The 21,256-nt window shown below is 36.9% G+C and overlaps 2 protein-coding genes across 2 annotated transcripts in view; one reads left to right on the top strand and one right to left on the bottom strand.

The window, feature by feature from the left end:
* The window catches only part of taf5 (TAF5 RNA polymerase II, TATA box binding protein (TBP)-associated factor), a 60,792-nt gene that overhangs the window by 12,320 nt on the left and 27,216 nt on the right, over nt 1-21,256 (top strand). The window lies entirely within an intron of this gene.
* gsk3bb (glycogen synthase kinase 3 beta, genome duplicate b) overlaps nt 4,643-21,256 on the bottom strand; it is a 32,251-nt gene continuing 15,637 nt past the window's right edge. The window contains exons 4-11 of the mRNA XM_052126629.1: nt 14,883-14,993; nt 14,503-14,633; nt 12,494-12,600; nt 12,061-12,158; nt 10,215-10,310; nt 9,730-9,916; nt 8,403-8,498; nt 4,643-8,300 (exon numbers count right to left, since the gene is read on the bottom strand). Coding sequence (XP_051982589.1) covers nt 8,233-8,300; nt 8,403-8,498; nt 9,730-9,916; nt 10,215-10,310; nt 12,061-12,158; nt 12,494-12,600; nt 14,503-14,633; nt 14,883-14,993 — 894 coding nt within the window. The 3' untranslated portion in view covers nt 4,643-8,232. The remainder of the gene's footprint in view (nt 8,301-8,402; nt 8,499-9,729; nt 9,917-10,214; nt 10,311-12,060; nt 12,159-12,493; nt 12,601-14,502; nt 14,634-14,882; nt 14,994-21,256) is intronic.

Genomic DNA, 21,256 nt, shown 5'->3' with positions numbered 1-21,256 from the left:
GTAACTACTTTAATTGAAAGACCGTAACTGCAGTCTGATTACAAGAATCTAAAATGTAATGTGCTACACTACTTTTTTGACATAAAAGTAAATAGATTACAGCAACTAATTACTCATTTTTGTTCAATCTTGATACACTTTGTAACCAGAAAAAAATTCTTCCGATGGTCAGTCCGCCCCTGATCAGCCCCAAAGTGCGTCGGCCCACCGGGAAAATGCCCGGTATGCCAGATTACCAGTCCAGCCCTGCTCCTAAGCAACCAAATTTGCCCGATACAGTACAGTCACATGGGGTAACCTCCTCGTGGTCATGATTAGTGGTTCTCGCTCTCAGTGTGGCACGTGGTAAGTTGCGCGTGGATCACGGAGAATAGCATGAGCCTCCACATGCTGTGGGTCTCCGCGGTGTCATGCACAATGAGCCACGTGATACGATGTGTGGATCAACAGTCTCAGAAGCGAGGCAACTGAGACTTGTCCTCCGCCATCCGGATTGAGGTGAGTATCCGCGCCACCACGAGGACCTACTAAGTAGTGGGAATTAGGCATTCCAAATTGGGAGAAAAAACTTGACAACTTGACTTTGTATGTGCTCACTGTTTAAAATTATAAGTTGCTCTGACTTAAATGCCATAAAAGTTGACTTTATTGATTGCTTTAAGTAATCTCAACGTTTTCTACATTAGATAGTTCAATCAACCTTAAAAATTGAGTTTCTGACAAAATTTAAGATGTTTTTTTATTCAGTGTATTTGATCAGAAATACATAGAAATGTACAGACATTCAGTTATTATCATCTTAATGGCCCATATTATAGGGTTTGTTTCAATGTTGACTTTTCTTTTTTATGTTGTTTGTGTTTTGTTTGTTTGTTTTTGTAATATTTGTGTTACAATTATTAATTAATTGATAGATTATTGCAATTATTAATAAATCAAGAGCATAGCTGCTGGACATGTGTGGTACACTGTGTATAAAAATGTCCACATCACCAAGGTTATGCATTGGCAGCATTCAGTTGAATTTAGGCTTCATTAAGATCACAGATTAATTATGAGATCATAAGTGTGTTTGATCAGTTGCAGAGGTCAGTATTGCAGCAAACAGCTGTCACGTTTGGCATTTGCTTATAGGTCCAGCAGGTCGTCATTTTCATACAGGAACGCAAAGAGGGAGAAGCTGCAGAAAGAAAGTAACAACATTTTTTTTTGCTACTTTCTTATATGCTGTATTCCTCATTTGTTACCAGTTAGCAAGCATTTATTAGTCTTGGGCTGACTAAAAGTTTTGAATGTGCTAAATAAATCTTCTGAATGATCTGAAATAAGGATTTCTTGATCAGAGAAAAGGCTCTGAATGATGGCTGAACTCACCGAATGTACCGGTGTTGAACTTGATGTCTCCACAGGTCCTTATGTGTTGAAAACATCTCTGCACTGTTGTAGTGCAACGATCCGCAATCCCTTTGGAAATACATAGATTGCACTGCAATGCCATTCCCATGAAAGGAAAGAGAGCCAGGTCTGGAAGGAGAAACACATACAAATGCACATAAATAAACATTTAACACCACAATGTAACAGCATGTGTTTACAAACTAGTTTCGTTATTTTCAAATGACATATAACAGAGAATATAACAATTTGAAAGACACAAGCTTACCATGAGTGACAATCAGCACAAGAATAACTGGAGAAAACAGCCTCATTTCTCTCGTAAGGTTGTAAAGGAGCCGCTCAGAAAACCTGTTATTGTGAATATATGTATTTTATGTAGGTTATTCAAATAGACAAAAGTAGTCAAAAGACTTTCAAAGAAAACAGACGTGTATAAATATCAGCCTTACCAACAAGAGATCTGCTGTGATTCACACTGTAGATTAGACTCAGGCACTTTTAAAGGAGCACTAAGGCTGTGCAGCTGAAATATGTGTCATTCTTGATGTATCATTCACATGGTTGCCAAACGTGTATGTGTGTGTGTGTGTGTGTGTGTGTGTGTGTGTGTGTGTGTGTGTGCTGCAGCTCAGTGATTCTGACATTAGTTTACGCCTGAATAATTCACCTATATTTTCTTCTATTAATTTTTTTCATTTGTAAAAAAAGATGGCACATCTTTAAAAACAAAAATCAAAATAAATTATTTTTTAAAGAGTTGCATATAACATATATTTTGTCTTATTCATGAACGTCTCAGGGTTCCTTGGACTCCATGAACAATTCCATGAAATTACGGTAAAATACCGGCAGCGGTGATTGCCAGAAATTTACCTTAAAAAAAATTAAACTGTGATCATATTTCAGGCTTTACAGGATGTCATTTTGATGCCCGTATATTTTTTGGTTCACTACCGTTTATATTATTACATAACATAAACTTGAAATAGTAACCCTCTGGATATCTGTCCTTACTTGTATATCTTTTTTTTTTATCAATGCTGAAAATGATTTAGTATGAGATCCCTTGCTATTGCGTGACTGTAAGTCTGTCATAATCAGACAAAAAACTCTATGCCTATGTTGTATAAGTTGGTAGCCCAACTAGTGGGCAATCGTCCTGGTGCCACGTGGTACCTGTTACTTTTCTCAGTACTGGCCAGGATGGGCCAATCACAGTTGGTGACTAAAAAATGCTTTTATTGATAATGCTGAGGCAGATTTCCATTCACAGTTGTGAATCCTTGCAATTATCAGTTTTTATTAAAAAAAAAAATTATCCAGAGGAAAATGTCTCCAAAGGGATATAAAACGTTCTGAGATTTAAATGCGGATGCATGGAGGATTTGGTTTTCAGAGCGTCAAGCGCCCCCTGCAGGCATAAAAATGTGTGTCTTACAAGAGAGTCAGTGGCTGACAACATGTGCAATTTCGGTCTGTAGGTCTGTTACCAACACAAAACTTTAAAATGAATTTAGAAAACATGAAATAAATCACACGAGTCAGTCAGTGAAGATATTAAAAGTGTCCACAGAAATGATCAGTTGTTTTTTTCAGGGTGAGGAAAGCAGACTTTTTTTAAAGTGTTAATGTTTTCTAAAACATTAACCCTGAAGCTTTTTCAGAATTTTTGATATGATACACAGTGTATAAATATTTAAAAGTATGCTATGAACATAATTTTCTATTTATATGTGCATTAATTTGAACCGTTATTATGCACAGTGTAATGTGTGTGTGTGTGTGTGCAGCAGCTCTGTGATTCTGACATCATTTTACACCTAATAAATTCACTTCTATTTTCTTCTATTCATATTGTCATTGGTAAAGAAAAATGGTTTCTTAAAAAATAATAAAATTGAATTACTGTAGCATTTTTACATTCTTTTACTGTTAAAAATACAGATATATTTTTTACACTTTTATTTATTCATTTATTTACTTACATCTTGTGTTGAAGAATGTATTCATAAAGAAATATATATATATATATATATATATATATATATATATATATATATATATATATATATATATATATATATATATATAGCTTTTATTGCTGTTTGAAAAAGCTCAGAATTTGAGCACCTTGGGTTGTAAAACATTTGTTTCAAATTTGTCCCAGATGCTGCAGAAGACCTTCGTACTATTTGTGAAGTAACACAAATGCGTCATTCACAAGTACATGATGCTACAAAGTTTTAAATGTCTGGTGTAACACATTTTATCAGTATAATTATCAGTGCCAAGGTAATACAGGGAATGTTTTCAGTTCAGAACATTTGTTTGTACAAAACACTTCATGTTCTGGGATCGTTTAGCACTTTACCCCAAGTGTGCGGTCTTAAAGGCCCCCTGACCACCTTTAAAAAAAAAGAGCATTTAATCAAAACAACCTTCTGTTATTATTTCTCTTCACCCAAATGATGCTGCTCTACACTTTTTCCTTAAGGGCTGCCTTTAGCCCTGTGGTGCCCTACTTATAAGATAGAGCATTTATATTTACTTGTTTGAATGTAGAATTTACCTAATATTTTTGAGCTCAAATTTATTCAATGTAGAAAGTACCTAATCTTTTCTGCTATATTTACTTTTACTTTTTTTTTTTTTTTTTTTTGCCATTAAGGTCATTACAGACATTTTGTATATTTCCTTTTCTTTTTATGATACCTTTCTAGAAGCACATACAAATGTTTACACTTTAACTCAATATTGTTTTTATATAAGGTTTCTTCAGAATATTTGGGAATGTATCGGCACAATATAATCCTATCACTGCAGTATAAAAATTATTCATATTTGACTATTGGACAAACATAACTACTTTAGATTTTTAAGCACGATTGTTTCAAAATTGTTTGAGGACAGCCAGGTGCTTATGATGTCACCAGTATGATAATATCACATGATATGACTCACAGATCACAGAATGCTTCTAAAAGTCATTTTGTCAAGCAACTGCTTAAAACTACATTAAAACAAATGAAACCTTTACATCTAAACTTTGTATTTGATGTATATTGTGACAATCTCAATCCATGAAAAACAGTCCTTGTCTCAAGTTACTGCAATAGGTAAGTGAGGACGGAGTATGGCGGTACTCACCCTCATGCCAGATGTGTATGACTATCTTTCTTCTGCTGAAGAATCTCAGCTCTGCAGGTCCATATAAGCAGCATAAAAGTAATCCATAAAACTCCAGTGGTTAAATCCATATTTTCAGAAGTGATATGATAGGTGTAGGTGAGAAACAGATCACTATTTAAGTCCTTTTGTACTATAAATTGTCCTTCCTGCCCAGTAGGTGGCGATATGAACAAACAATGTGAATCGCCAAAAACAAAAGAAGAATGTGAAAGTGAAAGTAGAGATTTATAGTAAAAAAGGACTTAAATATTGATCTGTTATTTATGTCTATATATCATATCGCTTCTGAAGACATGGGTTTAACCACTAGAGTGGTATGGATTACTTTTATGCTGCCTTTATGTGCTTTTTGGACCTTCAAAGTTCTGGCCAGCATTCACTTGCATTGGATGGACCTACAAAGCTGAGATATTCTATAAAGAAAGGCATACACATCTGGGATGGCATGAGGGCGAGTAAATCATAAGAGACTTAAATGCTGAACTATCCCTTTAATGCAGAAATAACTTTTTAGATGGCATTATACTTTTTCCTATCCCAGTTTAATATGCAGAGAAAACTACAAGTAAGCCATTCTATGTTTATTTTTTCAAAAACTGTAAATACTGTGTCTCTGTGGCACTAGAAAAAAAACGCTATTCGGACAGCAACATTGACTCAAGAGTTTATTTGTGCAATTCCGAACATAAACTCAATAGCAAACACTGCCAACATACATTGGCAGCTAAAAGTCATGACCGTGAGCAAAACTGTAATTCATTAAAATCTAATTCTGAGACATTACGCAATAACGAGATAGTGAACAGTTTAAAGTGTTCAAGGCTAACCTACTCTTTATTCAATGCAGTACAGTATCAGGTGCCTACTTCTCTGAACCAGAACACACAAGGGACAGAATGCACAATGAGTATGTACAAGAAGAGACCTTTAGCATACCTTCAATGGAGGAGAAATTATACAGTACAAAAAAATGAACAAAGACATAGTAATAGTAATGTTTTAGGAGTTCCGTTTGCTGTTGGGTTGACTATTATAGGTCTGAATCATATCGTTTGCATTAATATATTAATATTTCCTCTATTATCCTTTTCAGTTCATATACTGTATCTCATGTTCATCTTAAATACGAGTCACTGGGAGGTATCATGCTAAGAAACCAGTGAAGCAATATGGCTGCCTACAGTACAGGCTGTTTGTGCAAGCATGTATACTTTGAAAACATATAATTTAAGTAAGTGTTAAAAAAAAAAAAAAAAAGTGCTATGTGGCCCTTTAATTGCTGCTGAACGTTTTCTACAGCTGCAAAAAAAAAAAAAAATAATAATAATATATATATATATATATTTCCATTGTACGCAATACTGTTGATGCATGATCATAATATTCCCGATAGGAAAACCCTGTATATGTCCCTAAAATATTCTCCATAACAATTAAAAGAATATACAACAAAGTCCTTAAACAAGAGGGCCGACAAGACAAAGTCCTTCAGAAAAGTCTCATTTTTTTAAGTTAAAAGTATATATAAAAAAAAAAAAAAAAAAAACACAAAATGAAAAACACCCTGTAACAGTGAGCGCTCAACTGAACAAGAGCTCAGCAGCTGAAATTCAAGCATACATTATTTAAACAAATGATTATTTGAATACTTCCTACACTTGCTCTTCTTTACTGATTCAGAACCGTAATAAGAGAAAACTACAAACAGTTGTTACATCAACCTCGGTTGTATATCTCCACTAACACTAGAGGGCACTAAAGACCACGTGATCAATAAAAACAACAAGAAATGGCCACAGAAGTACCCTAAAGTGTTCTCATCTTCTTTTAGTGTCCTAGTAGTGCTCCTTTCCTGTCATAGTGTTTTCAGCCACTCATACCCGCTAAAGTTGAACACGAATAATACAGAGGAGACAATTTCGAGAATTCAGATAGTGCTAAACAAGGACCTCTTTCCTTCAAGCTGGGATTTGTGGTTTATGAGAGAGCAGGAATTCAGTTCACATGTTCAGTTTTTAAGTAGAAGTACACCCAAAAATAAAAATTCTGTCATCATTTACTCACCCTCGTGTCATTCCAAAACACGAATGGCTATCTTGGTAAGAACACAACATTTATAAGAGTCTGCTAGTCGCTCTTTTCCATGCTATTACAATGAAAAGACCCAACAGCTAAGAACTGCATTATAAAAGTGGTCCATAAAACTTGTGCACTGTATTCCAAGTCTTCTGAAGCCATACAATAGCTTAGTGTGAGAAAGAGACTAAAAGATTTGAGTTATTCACTGAAAATCTTGACATCCGCACTAGCTCTTCTTGGTACATTCATATGAGACTCATTACAAAAACGGTCTGAATGATTCGCAAATCAGACTGATTGTGCCGGTTCTAAACTACTTATTAGATGTGGTCGTGACGGTTTACGGCTGACTGGAGGGTAAGATTATTAGAACAATTTCAATGTTCTGTTCCTCAAAACTATCGTATGGCTTCCCAAAACTTGGAATATAGCACATAAGTCACATGGACCTCTTTTATGATACTTTATGGTAATTTTGTGTTCTTTTTAAAGCTCAAAACTTCAGTCCCTATTCATTATAACTGCATGGAAAGAGCAACCAGTACAATCTTCAGAGTAACGCCTTTGGTTTTCTACTTAAGAAAGTAAGTCATGGGTTTGGAAAGACATGAGGATGAGTAAATGATTTTCATTCTTGAGTAAACTATTTTGGGGTAACTTTGTTCGTGCTCTTTTTCATTGCATTTTCGTATTTATAAAGAGATCATTATCAGCATGCTCAAACACACACACACTTGCTCACAGAAAATGAATTTGTGTGTCGAGAAACAGTACTTTAGTAGAGTTCACTGAAGTACATAGTGATTATTAAATGGGGAGGAGGAAAACGAGCAGGTAGAGGAGAGGAAATGGAGGGAGTGTATTACTCAGTCAAAAGTGGTTTAAAATAAAGAGGTACACAGCAGCATACAGGTTTAAGCATACAACTTATCCACCCAATACGGAGGGAAAAGGCAAATGTCATTAGCATATACTGTATTTCACATACAGCCTACAGAATGTGCACAAGTCCTGGAAATCTGTCCATGCGACTGAACCGGCCAATCAAAGACCAGCTTTTCTATATCTCAAACTTCCTGCCAGCACTACCATACTCTGTTCACCTGGGCAGCCATCGTTTGTGCCTGTAGACCAGGTACTGACGGGCATTGGTTGCCAGGCAGAGGCCAGAATGGTAGATGCCAACTCTTCTGTTGGTACGGTTATAAAAGAAGCATTGGCAACAGCTTACAGATTTCCATAAAAAGATGTCAAAGTACACATGTGAAAACATACTTGTAGGTGTAACTTTTTATATAAGGGTATATTTAGTATATAGAATAATCAGACATCTTCGCAGACAGTCCTGAGGCGAAGCACTTGAGCCCTCGTTTACAGTCATTTAGAGCAAATAAATAACAATAAGAATAAAAACAGACAATGAGACGGGGCTGGGGGGAAATTTGGTTGATGCATTCTTCATATCATGAGCTTTAGGTTTTGTTTTAGCCACACCCATGACTCAGGAGGGTGGGCATGGTTAATAAGCAGCTGCGTGTAATTGGCCCACTGACGGGTGGTTGGGGTTCAAGTTGAAGGAGTCAGGGTGGAAGAGGCAGCGTTGGTGTTCAGACCACGATCGGCACTGTTGGCACCTTGAATAAAATTGAGAGACGGTAAGAGAAGGTTAAAATTCACATTAAATGTCGTGTCACTATTATGACCTGAGTGAAGGCGAAAGTGAAAGCGAGACAAACCTGTTGCAACCGAGGCGGACTGAGTGGAGTTTTCAGCCTGGTTCTGAGCATGCGCTGGGATGAGTACGCAGGTCAGCGAGGGGTTACTGGACAACTCTGATGAACAAATCCAACAGACATTACTGTAATACAGGGCTACTTAACTTTGGAAAGCATAGGGGCTGCAAAGATGACATGACCTTAACCAAAACCATAACCCTAACCTAACCTTGAGAGAGGTCAACGGAGAATGGCCAGACTGGTTCGAGCTGACAGAAAGGCTATGGTAACTCAGATAGCCACTCTGTACAATTGTAGTGAGCAGAATAGCATCTCAGAATGCACAACATGTCAAAACTTGAGGCAGATGGCTTCAACAGTAGAAGACTAGGTCGGGCACTTTATGGGACCATGTGATTATTAGTGTTCCTAATGAAGTGCTCAGTAGCTGCTTTTCAAATATCGGGCCAGTGCTAGCCAGGGTTATCACCTGGCCAGCTGTGGCCAATAGCTTAGGATCTTGAGCAGCAAGACCAAAATCGATCTGCGTTCCCACCATCGGGCCAATAACCCCCCTTAATATGCTGCTGTGGTGCCAACGTCACACACCCCGCCTATTTCACAAGCAAGAGGAAAGCTCAAGCAGAGGTATCATGTTATCTAGTTATCTAGAATAATGACTGTAACTGCCATGGTCTCCTGAGTGTTCTCTACATTTCTCAATTTCTTTGGGCCTTTGACATTGAATATGCCTCAATCCCCAGTTGTCCTTGTTTGTCCTAAGGGTAATCGGAAGGCAAAAGTCCATTGGCCCCAAGAAAGCCCAGAGGAGGCATGATGAAGGCTCGGAAGTGACAGTGGGCACGCAACTGGCCCTGGCACACACTAACACACCCTCATTTGGCCCAATAGTGCAAATGCAGCTAGTGAGTGTAGAAAACATATAAATGGATACAATCCTTTACATACCAGCTAACTAGTAAACAGCATGAGGGTTCAACATTACACAACAGAAAGACGATAAAAAACAAGAGAGATGCTTTCAATAAAAGTTCAAACATTGCTCAGTAGTATGATTTGTTCACCCTCTCAAGTGTTTTGTTGCCAAGTAACATAAATCCCCAATAAGCATTATCGAAAAGACATCACAACACCCTTATTGCAGGATAAACTATTGTTTTTTGCTTATTATTTACACATGACTCGTGCTTTGATAAGGGACTAAGAGGGCATGCGAGCGCAACTAAGATTTATACTCTTTATTAATTCATTCCTCAAATCCGTTTGCTTACACATAACCTATTTACACATAACCTAATTTTTTGTGCCTTTGGGAGAATATACATACCCTGTGTAGTGAAATTAAACAGCAAAGGCCTCTCTCTTCCGTTCGGGAGCTTGAGGGTGGGCTCTCGGAGCTCATCGAAGAAAGTGTGAGCACAGGCCTCAAGAGGAGTGAAACGGGACGTGGGTGTGTACTCCAACAACCGGGAACACAAAGCTATCGCCTCCGGAGGGGTGCGTGGCCGGAAAACCTAAGACATGGCCAACAATACAGGTTTTTTTTAAGGTTTTATGCAATCATTGCTATTTTGCACCATCAAGCCCTTGAACATACACCAAAACAAACTTACAGAACTATTGATATAAATGAGGATTCCTTGTTTTAAACATCTCACAAAGGAGCAATTGAAGATGGCCAGTGTAATTCTGTTGGAAATGTTGAATACTATTGCATGTCTAGTGCATGGAAAACCAATAAAAAAACAGCACAGATGGACTCTAAAACACCTTCTGTGTGAACGGCTCCTTATGCTCACGAAAACGACAAACCTTAGTCCATGGATGTGCCTTAATCTGTGGAAACTTGAACTCCGTATAATTTGGGTTCATCTCCCGAATCTGTTCTCGTGTAGGAGTACCCAGAACCTGAAGGAAAAGATCACATACAGCTTAACTCTTTCACATGACTTTCTTTCCAAGGAATAGTTCACTCAAAATGAAAAGTCTGCCATCATTTATTCCTTAGTGTTCCAAAACCATATAGCTTTTTTCATATTTTGATTTTGCTCACACTGCTCTTTTCCATTCAATAACAGCATATACGTAGTGACCAGGTGGGTGTCAAGCTCCAATGAGCATATTCAAACTTGACAACATTGGTTGCCATATATTTTGCAATACAAGATCTATCAATGATTGAATTAATCTCAGTGAATAAAGACTTTAATACAATTCTGGTCTGTTCTCCAACAAAGCTTTCATATGACTTCAGAAAACTTGGAATATTGCAAAAGAGGTGTATGGACAATTTTTATGATACATTTATGTTGCTTTTTTGTCCTTTTTGGAGCTTGATGGCCCCTGGTCATTATATGCTTTCATTACATGTTAAAGGATTAGTTCGCCCAAAAATTTTAATTCAGTCATTGTTTACTCTCCCCTGTGTTGTTATAAACCTATATGACTTTCTTTCTTTTTCTTAACACAAAGTGAGAAATTGTGAAAAAATGTTGGCTCAGTGATGTCATGCAATGGCAGTTTATGGTGACCACATTTTCAAGCTTCAAAAGGACACAAAATATAATTCAGAAGTCTAATAAATGGACTCATGATTGATATGAAAGCATACGATAAGGTTTGGTGAGAACACTCCAAAATCGAATGTATTATTTAGTGAAAAATTTCACTGAATGTTGATCTCACGTGCATGTTCATGATAGGGCACGAGAGCAACAGTTCATGCAGCCCCCTCGCGACATTGGGGCGTTCAAGCGAAAACTTGTTTTTCTAAAAACAGGTTCTCCACAGTGAGTGACAACAGAAAACAGCTGCACACAAAACAAAGAACAGAACTTACTAAATGTGTCTGAAGGGTTTGTTGTTGAAGAATTGATGCATTTCTATGCCCAGCCTTATTTTCTTTAATGGAGCACTCATACATCAAATAGAAACATTTCTTCGACAACAAACTATTCAGACATGTTTAGTAAGTTCTGTTCTCTGATTTTTGTGCAGCTGTGTTGTCGCTATCACTGTGGAGAACCTGTTTTTAGATAAACAAACAAGTTTTTGCTTGAACGCCCCAATGTCATGAGGGGGCTGCACGAACTGTTGCTCTCGTGTCCTATCATGAATGTACACAGGAGATCAACGGTAAGTGAAAAGTTTGACTAAATAATAAATTGTTTTGGTTTGTTTCTCAACAAACATTAATGTATGCTTTCGTAACAATGAGTCTCCTGAAATAATTTATTAAACTTCTAAATTATACTTTTATGTTCTTTTGAAGCTTGAAGAGGTGGTCACCATAAACTGCCATTGTGTGACATCACTGAGCACATAATCTTTTCACAATTTCTCCCTTTGTGTTAAGTAAAAAAAAAGAAAGTCATATAGGTTTATAACAACACAGGGAGAAAACAATGACTGAATTAAAATTTTTGGTTGAACAATCCCTTTAAAGAGCAGAATGAACATTAACCTTAATTTGGTTATCTAAAACTTAAACAATCTAAAAGAAAAGTGTTTAATGTGGGGTCAGAGTGGGCAGAGACACTTCAGCAATAACAAGAATTGAACAACCAACAAATTACATTTTCTGTCCTCATCTTCACTTTGTCTAATTGAAGATATCTCATGGAAAACACTCATGTTTCCACATGCATCACTTACATACCTTAATGATTTCAACAAGCTGATCCACACCACTGTCACCAGGAAAAATAGGTTGCCCTAACAGCAGCTCTGCCAGTACACAGCCAGCCGACCAAATGTCTGTAGAGTAACAAAGTTAAACAATGAATATTAGAGCAATGTGCACATATTCCTATAGAGCCAAACAAGGCAGCATTTTAGTCAGAGCATATGTATTCAATCACATTGGGACTTTGCATTTAGGAACTTATATCATTAGGAGGACTGCAAAAATGTTAAGATCTATAAGAGGACAATGCAAAACATTGTAGATTGTGCACTACCAAAAGGCACTAAAAAAATCAGGGTCCAAAGCGGACATAGGATTTGCATGACACTGGATCTACTTTATAAAAAGTTAGCAATAGTATTCCAATGTTAGTAGTGTGGTTTATAAAGAGATAGTATGAGTATACCAATGCTGGAAGTGTAGTCTGTGGCTCCAAAGATGAGCTCAGGGGCTCTGTAGTACCGCGAGCAGATGTATGAAACATTAGGCTCACCGCGTACCAGCTGTTTAGCACTGCAGGAGACACAAAGACAAAGAGATAACGAGAAATTACACCAATCCAAGTCTATATCAAAACAATCATCCACATTGGAAGTGTATAAAACATAATCGTCAAAGGAGCAATAATAATGATCATTATCATTATCAACAGCTGAAATATAATTAGTGCTGTTTAGCAAAAGTTTGTACCGAGAAACAAAAACACTCTTTATTTGAAATCCTCAAATCTTGAGTAGTTTAATCAAATAAGTCTAGAATTACATCAGAATTTGTTAGTTGTTGTTTTTTTAATCCCCAAACCAAGACCAAAATCTCTGACTGTAACTCTTTCTAGCGCTTTCCAGCTGCATCCACCAAACTTACACAGACCTTCAGCCTGTTCTGACTCGCGTTGCTATAACTTTTCTAACGTTTTACGTAATTACGGATTTCACACAAAGGGCGATTATTCTTCCTCAAAATCCTCTAGACTTACATTAAAATGTTTAACCTGGCCAACTGTTTAAACTCCAACTGACCAAAAATGTAAACAAGGCCTTTAATGTGCTTAACCTGTCTCTCTCTCTCTCTCTCTCTCTCTCTCTCTCCCATTACATGTCCACACTAATATGTTTTTGTTTGAAAATGCATCTTCTTCAATATGTTTTGGCCTTCCGTCCACACTATGACAGCATTTTTGTCCTGCAAAAACTGAGCTTTTTAAAATGCTCTCCCAAGTGGATACATTTGAAAACACTGTCTTAGCATTGTAGTGTGGACAGGGAAAATGGAGATATCTGAAAAGGATGACGTATTTATTGTCATGTGATCCAGTATTGTGATCTATTCAACCCAAAACAATCAAGTTGGCGGTCCAAGTTGTAGCAGCGCTGTTATGCCTGATATTCACTTTCAAGAGTTGCTAAAGAGAAATTTTCTTTGTACAACCTTCAAGTGCATTCCTTCAAAGTGAAGAGACGTTAGCTCTGAATGGCCGGAAACCCTTATGAAAATAGAGAGTTCATGGCAAATTTGACTGTTCATTTTCACGTGCAAATGAGCTTTGCTGCAAACTTGCGGCAAATTGTCCATTACTGCCAAAGGTTCATCAGAGGCTCACCACTACCGGCGAAGAGCTGCAAACTTCTGGCAAACATTTGTGGTGAACCAAAACCTCATTTGCATGTTAAAATAACAACTGGAAAATTTGCGCCTAATTTGCGGCTAGTTGCGATTTTTTTGTAAGGGAATGGAACACAAGGAAAAATGCATTGTAAAACTGCAGATGGAATGGCAATTTGAATCATATTTGAAAAATATCCGTTTTGACAAGAAACTTTTGAAAAATGCTTGAAAACGGCAGTGTGGAAGGAGAGCGTTTCGAAAACAAAAAAGGCATTTTCAAATGTATCCCGAATAATGTGGATATAGCCTTACACTCACTTTTTTAGCACAGTTTGATTTCTTGTCTGTTCGTCTGTCTTAGTGTTAAACTTTAAGACAAGGCTTTATCAAGCCAACATCAAAATTTCTATTGAAAAAACTTACGTTACTATAAATCTTCTTTACTATTTGTGATTCATTATGTATTAATACAAGAAGCCCTCGTACGTGACATCATATCCTGTCCATTGCTATGTCTGAAATTATTTTGTATTCTCCAAATCTAGTGTGACCACCCCTTAACATTCCTTACCAACAAAGAGAATACTACATTACATTTACATTTATGCATTTGGCAGACGCTTTTATCCAAAGACTTACAGTGCACTTATTACAGGGACAATCCCCTGGAGCACCTGGAGTTAAGTGCCTTGCTCAAGGACACAATGGTGGTGGCAGTGGCGATCGAACCAGTGACCTTCTGATTAACAGTTATGTGCTTTAGCCCACTACGCCACTACCACTCAGGTGGTGACAATTTCCCTGTCTCACCTTCCAAAGTCACAGAGCTTGAGTACAGCTGTTTCTGGGTCCAGCAGAAGATTTTGAGGCTTGATGTCCCGATGGCAGATCCCATATGAGTGGATGTACGCCAAGCTACGAAACAACTGGTACATGTACAGCTGAGAACAAAAACACACAACAATGACTTTAGCACACCAGAACTGATATATTGGTTTTGAATGCTAGTAATGTGGACTTTATCACCGGGTGCTGGTTTGTTTTACTAGGCTGCAACTGACAACTGGCCTGCTTAAACACTATAAACTAGTATATCCAGCACAAATGGGTGAACCAGCACAAAACCAGTATTTACTAGCCTGGACCAGCATGAAAATTGAATAATGTCAAAGTGTATTATGAGTTGTTACCTTCACATAGACCATGGGCAGATTCTGCTTGGCTTTGTTGTAGTGTCTGGCCACTCGGTACACGTTCTCAGGCACGTAGTCCATGACCAGGTTCAGATAAACATCATCCTTCTGTGTGTGTGGAAGGAAGAGAGTTTATAAGATTATTTTTATATCTGTGAGCTGTGTTACCATGCTTTTGCTGACAACAAATTCTAGTGTCAGAGCTACAGACTGGGGAGACTAGGGCTAGCTGTGACACTTTTTCCTTCAGTAAATATATGTCATTAAATCTTTTTTTTTTTTAAGTCAATTTCTACATTGTCATGGCTACAAAAAAGATATTGAACATTTTCAAATACAGTTCATTAAATACACACTAACGTTTTATAAAAACATGCCCCAATAGCAGGGTAAGTTGTAACAATGGAACCTACCATTAAACTCTGAAACAAGCGCTGCTTGACGCTGGCTTTGATGCCTTAACGCAAATCATGAATGCAGCTTTGTGATTGCTTTAACAAAGTGGATATCCACAGTCTGCCGGCTGATTAATATTGTGGGGGATGAGAGTTTAAGAGACGTAATGTGCATTGCAATGAATATGCAACCTATGTGGGGACTAGGATCCACTAGAATTTGGGAAATGTTTAATGTTACTTGAATTGGTGCTATTTTAGTGCATTTCTATCTTAATACTGTGGAAGGCTTTGTTTGCATTATATTGTTACATATTGTTTAGCTTTCTTTCCTAAGAAGGAAATAAATGCATTTTGACAATAAACATACAATATTTAGAGTCAGATTTCAGAATTTTCTATATATGTGATTAATCGCGATTAACTACACAAATTATGCGATTAATAACAATTTAAAAAAATTATCGATATTCTTAAAACCTCCAAGTCTTAGGGTTTTAAAAAGTACCATTGTTGCCTCTTCAACAATATAGTTTGGAACAAAGCCTATGAAATCGGATTAATTGAAATTTAATAATACCCTTAAACATTTGTTTAGGGTGAAAACTCTTTTTGTGCAAACGTGCATAGACTGACTAGTGTCAGTAGACATAAAAAATACCTTTGTACCCAAACCTTTCATTCTCCCAACCACATCTATAAAAAAATAAAATTAAAGTAAAACTTGGGTGTCAAAAATTCCAATCTTTCTTTTTGGAGGTTGTACTTGATAGTGATACTGGGATTATGTTTATTTAACATTTCTAAAAATGTTTAAAACTCTCCCTCTGAATGAGTCAAAAGACCAAAGATGTCATCCAAATAAGCTGGGGCAAATCTCTTTCCCATAGATGTGCCATGTATTTGTAAATAGTGTTTAGAATTAAATACAAAATAATTTCTAGTTAGACCCAGATATTAGCTACTATCCACAATTACTATGGCTGAATTTTTGTCCGCTGGTTTTATAACAATATTCCGGTCTATTTAAGGCCCTGTGTTGTTTCATCATTACATTATCCATAGAATCCTGATTATTGAAATGACTAAAAAGAAAATTTGTATCTCTATAGATATATAGATAGATGTCAAGCCTTTAGACAATTAGCCATTTAGCTTCTGATAGGCTAACTGGCAAATTGGAGTCAGGGCTGCAACTAATGACTATTTTGATAATTGACTACTCTAACAATTATTAGAACGATTATTTGACTATTCGGACGATTATTGCAACGATTAATCATTTGCTCTTAACCGACTATTGAAAGGTTGTATTAAACAAAACTAACAATAAAGAGGACAAAATAAGTTTTTTTTAAATACCTCTAAACGGCATTCACTGAAATTACAAGGGAAAAAAAATAGTTTTAAGTTTGTCTTGTTTTCCATTTCAATTATCTAAAAATCCTTAGAACAAGATACATTTACTTGAGAAGTAACATACAAGATATTTAGACTTGCTTTCAGAGAATATATCTTGAATACAAGTGTATTTTTTCATATTTTGTTGCAGTGTATAATGGGTTAAGACTACACTCTCTCACTTTATGTTCACTTTGATCCATCTTTAACACACAAAAACAAACTCTCTCTTCTTAAATAAGCTGCGTATCGCAGATTTGATTCACACAAGATACACACCATGACACATACAGTATATTATGATTCAATATGTCGCAAGCCATCACGTTATAATCTAGCTGCAGCAAATGCGCACGAGGTGTGCCTCAGCTAGGTTTTTTTATGACCCAGTTCCTTATTATTTGAACTTTAATAAAAGATGCATTAAAGATATAACTGCTATGACATGCACATTTTGCCTAAAAGGAATGCCAGATCTGGCTATATTTCACGATGGCAGTGCTACTGTATTTACTTATTTTGTATTTTTGCATTATAATTCCCTCAAACTTTGCAATCAATATCACCGGAAGCTGTTTGGAAAGTTTAGAGTGCATCTGGACATGAGATTTCTTCCTCTTCTCAGTCAGGTATGAGCTGTGGTGCTCCTCTCGCACCCCATCATTAGAGTTTCATATGATCTCATGTTATGTTAAATGACATGAAACTTCCATTCGACAATGTACATTTTTTTCGACAATTTTTTTGTTGATGTTGTCGATAGCGTTGACTCTAATCATTTCAGCCTTAATTGGAGGTGTACCTGTGGATGTGTTGTAAGGCCTACCATCAAACTCTGTGCCTCTTTGCTTGACATCATATGAAAATCAAAAGAAATCAGCCAAGACCTCAGAAAATAAATTGTGGACCTCCAATAATCTGGCTCATCCTTGGGAGCAATTTCCAAATGCCTGAAGGTGCCATGATCATCTGTACAAAAAATAGTACACAAGTATAAACACCATGGGACCACGTAGCCATCATATCACTCAGGAAGGAGACATATTCTGTCTCATAAAGATGAACGTAGTTTGGTGCGAAAAGTGCAAAACAATCCCAAAACAACAGCAAAAGACCTTGTGAAGATGCTGTAAGAAACAGGTAGACAAGTATCTATATCCACAGTAAAACAAGCCCTATATCGACATAACCTGAAAGGCTGCACCGCAAGGAAGAAGCCACTGCTCCAAAACTGCCATAAAAAAGCCAGACTACAGTTTGCAAGTGCACATAGAGGACTTTTTGGAGAAATGTCCTCTGGTCTGATAAATAAATTGTGTTACTTTTTGGCCATAATGACTATCGTTATGTTTTGAGGAAAAAGAGCAAGGCTTGCAAGCCGAAGAACACCATCTCAACCGTGAATCATGGGGGTGGCAGCATCATGTTGTGGTGGGGCTTTGCTGCAGTAGGGACTGGTGTACTTCACAAAATAAATGGCATCATGAGGAAGGAAAATTATGTGGATATCGTGAAGCAACTTCTCGATATCAGCCAGGAAGTTAAAGCTCGGTCACAAATGGGTCTTCCAAATGGACAACGACACCAAGCATGCCTCCAAAGTTGTGGCAAAATGGCTTAAGGACAACAAAGTCAAGGTATTTGAGTGGCCATCACAAAGCCCTGACCTCAATCTGATAGAAAATTTGTGGGCAGAACTGAAAAAGTGTGTGAGAGCAAGGAGGCCTACAAACCGGACTTTGTCTGGAGGAATGGGCCAAAATTCCAGCAACTTATTGTGAGAAGCTTGTGGAAGACTACCCAAAACGTTGAACCCAAGTTAAAAAAAATGTAAAGGCAATGCTGCCAAATACTAACAAAGAGTATGTAAACTTCTGACCCACTGGGAATGTGATGAAAGAAATAAAAGCTGAAATAAATCGTTCTCTCTACTATTATTGTGACATTTCACATTCTTAAAATAAAGTAGTGACCCTAACTGACCTAAGACAGGGAATGTTTTCTATGATTAAATGTCAGGAATTGTGAAAAACTGGAGTTTAAATGTATTTGGCTAAGGTATATGTAAACTTCTGACTTCCACTGTAGACAGGCAGACAGATAGATGATAGATGTTTGAAACCAACATTAAAAAAAACAACTGCAAGAGAAAATACACAGTTGTGCAACTGGACTGTTGACAAATCTTATTGTTGTTGGATTTGAGAGCACAAGCCTAGCCATAACCTCCCCTACACTTAAAGCATTGGACATTCTGCTCAACACGAATAAATCCGAAATTTGGATTACAAAAACATCTCTGATCACAGTGGTGGTCTGTCTAGGGGAGAAAGGGGGGCTGATACTCTCTTTGACACCAAGACTATTTAATAGTCTTCATTTTCTCTCTCTCTGTTGCCCCTCAGAGATATTAACTCCTTAATGTAGCTTGAAAATTAACCTGCCAATGACATTGAGCCAACTCCTGCCTTCCAACAATGACATCAGCTTTGCAATTATTCCATGATTGGCTGAATGTGCTGGGGATTGGTTGTTCACATGCACACACACAAATCCTTAGATAAAAGAGGCTGCTAAATAAGACATTTTAATATCAATGTTCCACACTCATTGGTGGTATCTGAAGAGGGCTGCAGGTGCTTTTACACTGTTAATGACTGAAGAAAAGATTGAGTTTCTTTAACAAATATTTCTGGTCCTAAATGCTAATTGATCAGTACAGCATTCCTGTCATGTTAAAAAAAATGTTATCACTGCACAGCACATATAAAGGCCAGCTATTAACCTTATTTTACGTCAGGGACTATATCGTCAAGTGGAAGGATGGCACTTAATGTATTTGCTTAATAAAATAATGTTTAAATGAAAAAGTGTGTTCTTAATATTTGTATTATATAATAACCATCTTCTAAAAGCAATAAGGCACTCAAAGCTGTGCTACTTTGTGAATATATCGTGTCCCTTCAACCTCTTATAACATTCCGGGTTAAGCTCAATCAACAACTTTTGTGGCATAACGTTGATTACCACAGAAAACTGGATTGTGGACTCGAGTTGCATGACTTGGACTCGAGTCACAAATGTGATGACTTGCGACTCAACTTAGTCATCAATGACTTATGACTTGACGTTGGACTTGAGCCCTCTGACTTGTTAAGACTTTATACCTTATAAAACCAAATATCAGATTTTCAAATCTGCATCATAACAAAGGTAATTTCATTTGGATATAATAATACAATATTAAAAGGCAACAAACCGATTGCAACATGTTGAACCTATGGTTTAAAAATTAGACACTTCATCACTTCTGTTGATCACTGAAGGGTGGCATGACAGCTAATATCCATGAACTCTCATTCACTTCCACCACAAAGACCCTCCATGCAAGTTTGCGTGTGTGGTAAGGGAACAGGGCAGTGTTCTCTCTGTAAACGGGAGAGTGTCCTGTCTGGACAGAGTTACATAACTAAACTGATCCCTTTCTGTTAACCCAGGGGAGAAGTCGGATGCAGTTTCAACAGTCAGACACTATGTCATCATGCTGGAATGGGTGAATGGGGGTTAAACACAAAGAACAGTGCTTCTCTCACTGTCTGAGATGGGCACAGACACCCGTTTCTCTAGACACGCGCCCTCAGATACCAGAAACATACTCTGCACAAGTACGTAAATGTGAATGCTTGGCCAAAGCATTGCAAGCATGCTGTCCTATTGCACATAACACATGTGGTGGTATTAAGACGCTACTTAAGGGTCGATAGAGTTTCCTTCAAAAACATTTGACCATTAAATGGACATGTAAAGGTAGATGTGAAATTAAACGTGCTTAGCTAACAGCATTTCTGTTCACATACTTGGGTACCACTTTATATTAGGTGCCTTAAACATGCACTAACATTAAAATACATACAATACAAATGTACTTATTGTGAAAACTACATGTTGTTCTGCACAATTCTCACAAGATTCACATTTGCTGGTATGGATGTTGAGGTACGGGTAGGTTTAGGAGTAGGGGTTTGGTAAGAGTTTCTGGTAAGGGTAGGGTTAGGGGCAAGGTTAACAATGTAACTAAAGATGTAATTAAATGCAGGTAATTTAAATGCAAGTACAATGCAACAACATGTATGTACATAATAAGTACATTGTATCATATGCTTAAGTAGTAGTTAATGATACCTAATATAAAGTGGGTCCCATATGGTAACATTTTATAATAACTAAATTTAATAAAGTATTTGTAAAGCATTCGTTTATAGTCAATTGATCATTTATAAACTCTTGTTCCTACATTTGTTATTTAGTTTATATTCACTGTAGCAAATGATTGATTGATAATATTTTTTAACATGAACAAGGCATGAATTCATAGTAATTAAAGAAATTGGATATGTAATTAATTGGATATACATTTAAACGATATTAATGTATTTGTTACTGTTTTAGTAACACTTACTATTAAAGCAATTATGACTTAATATATAGGTCGTAATAAAGCATTGACTAATTGCTTAAGCATTTTCATGACCAAATCTAAAGTGAGAACTGTAAATGCCTAATTAAACATTTATT

The sequence above is a fragment of the Xyrauchen texanus genome, chromosome 5 (assembly GCF_025860055.1).
Source record: "Xyrauchen texanus isolate HMW12.3.18 chromosome 5, RBS_HiC_50CHRs, whole genome shotgun sequence".
Taxonomy (NCBI): Eukaryota; Metazoa; Chordata; class Actinopteri; order Cypriniformes; family Catostomidae; genus Xyrauchen; species Xyrauchen texanus.
Note: the sequence above shows the minus strand (reverse complement) of the source record. Positions and strands in the feature narration are given on the sequence as shown.